This window comes from Merops nubicus, unplaced genomic scaffold (assembly GCF_000691845.1).
Source record: "Merops nubicus isolate BGI_N331 unplaced genomic scaffold, ASM69184v1 scaffold449, whole genome shotgun sequence".
NCBI classification, from domain to species: domain Eukaryota; kingdom Metazoa; phylum Chordata; class Aves; order Coraciiformes; family Meropidae; genus Merops; species Merops nubicus.
Genome location: NW_008629926.1, coordinates 1 through 6729, shown reverse-complemented (window position 1 = coordinate 6729; position 6729 = coordinate 1). Strand labels below are relative to the sequence as shown.

At 43.3% G+C, this 6729-nt stretch overlaps 1 protein-coding gene across 1 annotated transcript in view; it reads left to right on the top strand.

The window, feature by feature from the left end:
• The window catches only part of LOC103779452 (protein transport protein Sec23A), a gene marked incomplete at its 5' end in the record, with an annotated part of 12989 nt that extends 7197 nt beyond the window's left edge, over positions 1 to 5792 (top strand). Inside the window, 5 exons of the mRNA XM_008947078.1 lie at positions 940 to 1101; positions 1889 to 1975; positions 3485 to 3640; positions 4496 to 4561; positions 5703 to 5792. Of these exons, the coding sequence (XP_008945326.1) occupies positions 940 to 1101; positions 1889 to 1975; positions 3485 to 3640; positions 4496 to 4561; positions 5703 to 5792 (561 nt within the window). The remainder of the gene's footprint in view (positions 1 to 939; positions 1102 to 1888; positions 1976 to 3484; positions 3641 to 4495; positions 4562 to 5702) is intronic.
• Between the last annotated feature and the right edge of the window lie 937 nt (positions 5793 to 6729).

The following is a 6729-nucleotide window of genomic DNA, read 5'->3' as shown; positions in this document are numbered from 1 at the left end:
CCCTGTGGGGGTGGTTACAGCAGTGGAGGTGGAGCAGCTGGCAGTGTAGAGGGAAATCCATCTGGGCTGCTGGACTGTGGCAGGATATTGCTGCTCGTGTAGAGAATCTGTCTGTGAAGGTACGCCATGTGGATGCCCAAGAGTCGGGGCACAGAAGAACATCAAAACAACCAGTGTGTGGATCAGGCTGCCAAGATTTCAGTGGCTTTGGTAGACTTGGACTGGCAGCATAAGGGTGAATTATTTATAGCTCGGTGGGCCCATGACACCTCAGGTCATCAAGGGAGAGACACAACATATAAGCAGGTCATCAAGGGAGAGACACAACATGTAGGTGGGCTCAAGAACTAGGGCTGGATTTGACCATGGACACTATCGCAGAGGTCATCTACTAATGTGACACGTGCTGCCATCAAGCAAGGCAAGAGGTTAAGGCCCATAATCCTCTCAAAATTCTGCCTTGATCCTGTCCCGCCATCACTGGGAACTCCACTTGTTGTGGACCATAAGAGCCCTTCCAATAACTGGAAACCCTACACAGCACGGCTACAGCGCAGGTAGGCTTCCCAACACCACTGCAAGCAGAGCCAGCTTTTATGTGATACACTTGGAAGCAGGACAAGATGTTAATGTTGGAGGCAGGGGCACCTGGTGATCTCCTAGTCAGTTGCCATCCAAGGCTGGCTAGACCCTGGGCGAAAACCAATCAGAAAGGCCTTTCTTGCCTGGTTATGGACATCATCCATATGCCAACCCTCATTCAGGGTTTTGGGTTTAACCCCAGCACTTCAGTGCTGCAAATGACTGATGAGGGAAGAACTCTGTGGAGTTAATAAGAGGTAGACTTTTTTCCAAAGAATTTGCTGTTCAGGAAGATTGGACTTGGATGCAGAAGTTTTGGCAATTTGATGACATTTCTCATTCATCTTTCTGGTGCAGTTCATGTTCCATCTGCGACGCTCCCCGTTCCTGCAGGTCTTCAATAACAGTCCAGATGAATCTTCTTATTATCGTCACCACTTTGCTAGGCAAGATCTGACCCAGTCTCTCATTATGATCCAGCCCATCCTTTATGCTTATTCTTTCCACGGACCTCCTGAGGTGAGTCCCTGTTTAACCACAAAAGGTGGATCAGTCCAAAATAATGAATATTCAGTCACTATTTCAGCAAAAAGGTTTCTCTCTATATAGATTTTTAATCAAGGTAATTATTAAAGGATGAGATGGGGCAGTGTAGAATATGAATTGTGTTTTCAGTAAGCTTACAGCTTTTATTAAAGACCCGAACCTTCTCCTCCAGCCCCAAACAACCTGCCCAGCCCGACCGAGCCACAGCCTCTACCCCCTAACGTCTGGTGAATCTTGTGCCTGTCAGTATCATTTTGCTTCTCTACCAGAGCCTACCATCTCCTCTGTGTAAACTGGCAAGCCTCAGCCTTTTCAGGTCATAATCTCCTACCAGCTGTTTGTTTCCAGCTGTTTATTGAGCAGTGTTAAACTATGTGGAAATATTTAATGGACAGGCACAGGTTCCCTTATACTGACAGCTTCCTTGAAAGGAGTATGTCTTGCAAGAAAGAAACACAGGAGCCATTGGAGAGCACTTTGAAACCTTCTTGGCAGTGTTTACCAGACTTCACGTGTTATTCCTTATTATTCTTGACATAATTTGTTCAAGATCATTTCAGGTTTAGCTTGGATTGCCATAGAAGTTGCATTGCCCCATCTTGCACTTCATAGAGCAGCTGACAAGCTGCAAGGCATTCCATGGGGAGAGCAGCTGTTGATGGAGTCATGGGAGGGCTGAGTAAGCTGTTTGGCCAATCACAAAGGCTAATGCAGTTCCTAGGGCTTACTGTTGCCTGACTTTCTTCTTTCTTTTCCCCAGCCAGTGCTTTTGGACAGCAGCAGTATTCTTCCTGACAGAATCCTGCTGATGGATACTTTCTTCCAGATAGTTATCTACCTTGGTGAGGTATGGTGAAACACATTCTTTGTCTCTGTTTGCACTCCCTCCTCCATGTCACGCATGCAGACAGCATCACAGTTAGTATAAAATAAGCTGCTTGCAAAGCCCACACCTCCATAATAACATTGTATACATGCTGACAGTTTTTATACAATCTCCCCACTGTCTGATTTAAAAAAAAAATCCTACTGGAGTCACTAAGGATGTGTTCTTCACTGAGTAAAAGCTGTGAAGTTAGCTTGGTAGTGAAGGTGGTCCCTTACTATGCCTGGACAATGCCAGAGAAACTTGGAACTAAGTAGGACAGAGAGCTGCAGTTTGATTTTTCAGATGCTGGGTATTTCTGACAGCTGCTCCTATGTTCCTTCCTTTGTGACTGAGGTAAGTGCTCAGGTACTGGCCCTTTCTAGACATCCAGATTTAGACCAGTATCCAAAGTCTTGCCTTTCCTGTGCCTTTTCAGTATGCAGACCCGTACATCTGTATTTCAGTCCTGTGAGGTTTTGTAAGGGAGTGGTGTGCTACTGTAGCTGGATAATAGAAACATCTTACACCCTAAAGTAGTTACAGGGTAAGGGACGAAGACAAAGCTGGCTTTTCACTTCTTTCTTTGGAAATCTCCATGTTCTTTGATACCTTTCTTTCCCCCCCCCCCCGTTCTTTCAATCCTTTATGGTCCTGCTTGAGGAGTTGCCCTCCTCCAGTTTCTTCTTTCCATTGCATTAGAGTAGTTTAAATAAACCCATATTGGTTTATGGTCAAACATTCCTATTAGTGAAAACTTCTTGGGTGGCTTTTTAAGTCTTCTCTTTGCTTTTCAACGAAGCTATGTCACTGATATTTAAGAACTGTTATTAGAATGCTTAAAGTTTGGCATGATAATTTGCAGCAGCTCCATCATTAGCCCCTGACTTCACTCCATATAGGATTCACTCTGTTTGAGAAGTGAGCAAGGATACCTGATTGACATGAAGAGGACTCGATTGCTTGAGTCAGCAATGACAATAAATCTTTTAGATTTAGAGTTACCTTAAACAGTTTCTATCTACTGTTGCAGTGTGAGACACTCCGCAAGTGGATAAAATTTAGACAAAGGAAGACCTGTGTGTGATCAGCATCAATTTCTAGGTACACAAGGTTAGGTACCTTGAAAATACTGTAAAGCAATGGCTGCTTAATTTAAGACCAAGTCAAGTTCAAAATGTGAGTGATTTGTAAATGCTTTGTGTTTCTATGTTGATGCAGGCTGAAACATAAAGGCTTGAAGATCACTTTCAACAAATTTCTCTTGCTCTGCCCAAACTACTGCCAGCTTTTGTCTTGTGTGCCTGTTCTTAAATTCACGGACAGAAACTAAATGATGCTATTGTCAGAGCAGTGAAAGTGTGCATTTGCCCTGTGCTCTGCAGGCAGAAGCACATGTAACATTCTCCTGCCTTAAGACATACAGGTTAAAAAGGGGAGGCTTGCAGACATCTCTACTACTTTTTCATTTCCTCCCTGTCCCATCAATAGACTATTGCACAGTGGCAGAAAGCTGGTTACCAAGACATGCCTGAATATGAAAACTTCAAGCACCTCCTGCAGGCCCCACTGGATGATGCCCAGGAAATCTTACATACTCGATTCCCAATGCCACGTTATGTCCACACAGAACATGGGGGCAGTCAGGTAAGGAGGTTTTTCAAGGAACTCTTTCTCTTGTTGAATAGAGCAAATAGCTGTCTTTCTGTATTACTAAAAGGGTGGTTCTGTAAATCAGATACAGTGGCAATTTATCTCTTCAAAGTACAGAGTTACAAGTTTACATCAACATTCTCTTTTAATAAGCCAGTTACTTGCTGGATAGTGCTGTTGAAATCTGAGGGTGGAAAAAAAAACCAAACCAAAACGGCTTAAATATCTTTATATTCTCTAAAGAGGTGGGAAAGAAATTATTTGGGTATGTATGCACAGTTACCCAAGACAGAGTGCAGCTAGCTTGCTAGGACAGTAAGTTATGCTGAACGATTGACCATTTATTTCTATATTCTCTGATGCCAGATGAGGATGTAAAGTAGTTCCTGCTGTTCCTGGAATTGCGGTTGTGATGTGCCTGTCTGTGCCTGGCTTGTTTGTAGCAGTAAAGAGGCAGGAACTGATGCTCCCAGAACAAAGTTTTGGTACTAATTTGTGATGTGACTGTGCTATGCCGGTCCTCCACTGACATCTTTTTCTGAAGAGTATATGGGGGCATGCAAAGGACAGTGCTGGTAACCTGCCCGTGTCACACTGGAACCAGAGCTGCCCTGCCAGGCAAGTGCTGCTTGCTGTAGCAGACACTCCATGGCCCTTGGAGACAAGTTGTTGGAGCCATGTGGAGCTTGGCTGTTTCTATTCTTGAAACCTGTTTACATTAAATTAGTACCTTGCTTGCAAAAGCAGAGGAACATCACTAGTCATGTATCTACAGTGGTGAGAAGTCTTGAGGGAGCTGACATGTCTGGCATTTTACAAAAACACTTCTCTAATGTTTTGTCTTAACAGGCCCGGTTCCTCTTGTCTAAAGTGAACCCCTCTCAGACCCACAGTAACCTCTACGCATGGGGACAGGTAAGCAATTAAATACCTGCTGTTGTAATGTAAAGTTAACTACTTGTCCATGCAGTAGCCATCCTTTTTCACTATGTGGCCACAAACCATCACCAGGTTACATTTGTCCTCTGTTTCTTACCTGAGAGCTTTTGCAGACATCTGTGACTGGATTTGAAAATCCTACAGTGCTTTGTGGTGTAAGGAAATGAGGTTACTGCTGTGTACCGAGGGACCTGATAATGGACTTACCAGACCAAAATAACAGTGTTTTAAAAGACACAAATGATTTATTGGATGTGTCTTTAAAGCTTAGGCAGGTTAAATTTTTATTCAACATTCTCGTTCAAGCCCATGGTTGTTGATAAGATAAACAGTACTGGAGGGGAGCACTAGATGACAAGATGATCAGATTAGTTTTCAAACCTGGATGACTGAACTCTTGCTCCTGTTGTACTGAATCCCCCTAAATTTTCAGCAATATCTAGTTGACTTTTGGACTTTTTCCTAATGGATTTAAGGAAAATAGGTGTCCAAATAGAGATGCTGCCAGAACAGCTCAGTACCTCAGCAGCCTGATGGCAGGAGATGAGTGGTCTCCACAAGAAGTGCTTTGTCCCTTTGATCTCCTTGTATCCCAGTGTCACGAGGGGTGCAGGCAGACCAGGAGAGTTTTCTGTGATGGCCACTATCAAAGGAAGTGGCTAGTTTGATGCAGAGTATGTTCTTACAGGTTTCAGATGACCTGATCCAGAAATATATCTTCACCCTTCTCTACAAGCATGTTTCAAAACTCCTAGGTCACACTGTATTTGGTATTCTGGGAAAAGTAACTAGCGTGTGGATACACATTGATCTAGTTTCTCTGAGAATACTAGACTTTTATGTTGTCTTTACTGTGTTTGTGTAGAGCTTTGGACAACAAAATTCCTAATGCTTTAGAAAGAGACTTTTTTGCCCAGTAGTTCAGATTGCACTAGAAGATAGCATCAGTTCTGTGGCCCAAGTGTAGCATCTTTCACTAGACATCTGTCCTTCATAAGAAAAAATTGATTGATTTAGGAGGCAATTGAATCAAAGTGCTGACATTTTATTTGCTTTCATTTAGTGCCCAGTGTTAACAAAACTATTTTAGGTTCATCATTTCTTTATTTTTCTGCAGGAATCAGGAGCTCCGATCTTGACAGATGATGTTAGTCTCCAGGTATTCATGGACCATCTAAAAAAGCTGGCAGTTTCAAGTGCTTCGTGAATTTGATCAAACCAAGACACAAGAACAAGAGAGTTACATAGATGAATAAATTGGAGCAGTTTATTTACATTTCCTTCTTTCTCTTTTCAACTAACATTTTTAAGTGTTAAATATTCAGGGAGAGTTTTTTACTTGGTCCTTCTAGATATTAACTTATTAGTATTTCTTTTTGTCTATATTCGATTTACTCTACATTTTCTCATTATATTGTAATTATAGCTAAAGGATGTTTTAGCCAATACAGATTTAAACAGTTTTTAACTTGATTTTTAATGTTGTGTGTTCTTCAAAGGTGACTTTTAGCAACCAGGGACTGTATTAATGAAAAAATAAAACTTTGCCAGCAAGGGTATTTGGTTTGATACTGCTTTTGGATAGAATTGTATCTGCTTCATTTGACTACAGTCATTCATCTCCTTAAAGCTGTTTCAGTTTTCTAATCCATAAGTCTCTCTCCCTTATTCTCTTTCTCTTCCTCTTAGGGAGGGCAGAGTGGTTAAGAGGCAGAGGTTGTTATTAAGTCTCGTTGAGAGCCCTGATCCTGGACTGGGACAGATTTCTCGGTGCCCAGCCTGGTGTGCTGTGCTGACTGGGTCTGATGGCCTGGGTACCCTGTAAATGTTGTGATGTGGCACTTAATGAGATCTGCTCCATGATCTTCCTGGCACCGAGGTCAGACTGACAGGTATGCAGTTCCCAGGATCCGCCTTCCCGCCTTTCTTGTCAATGGGCATCCCATTAGCCCGTTCTCATCCCCCAGGGAGGTCTGCCATTGGGATAACATCCCCCAGGGAGGTCTGCCATCGGGAGGCTACCCAGCAGCAGAGAGGCTTGAGCACACTGGGAAGAACCCTCGGGGCCCTTCCCCTCCACTGCCTCCCAGGGCCACCCTTGGGGTCACAGTGCCAGGCTTCTGCGGTGACCCAGCAACGGCCCC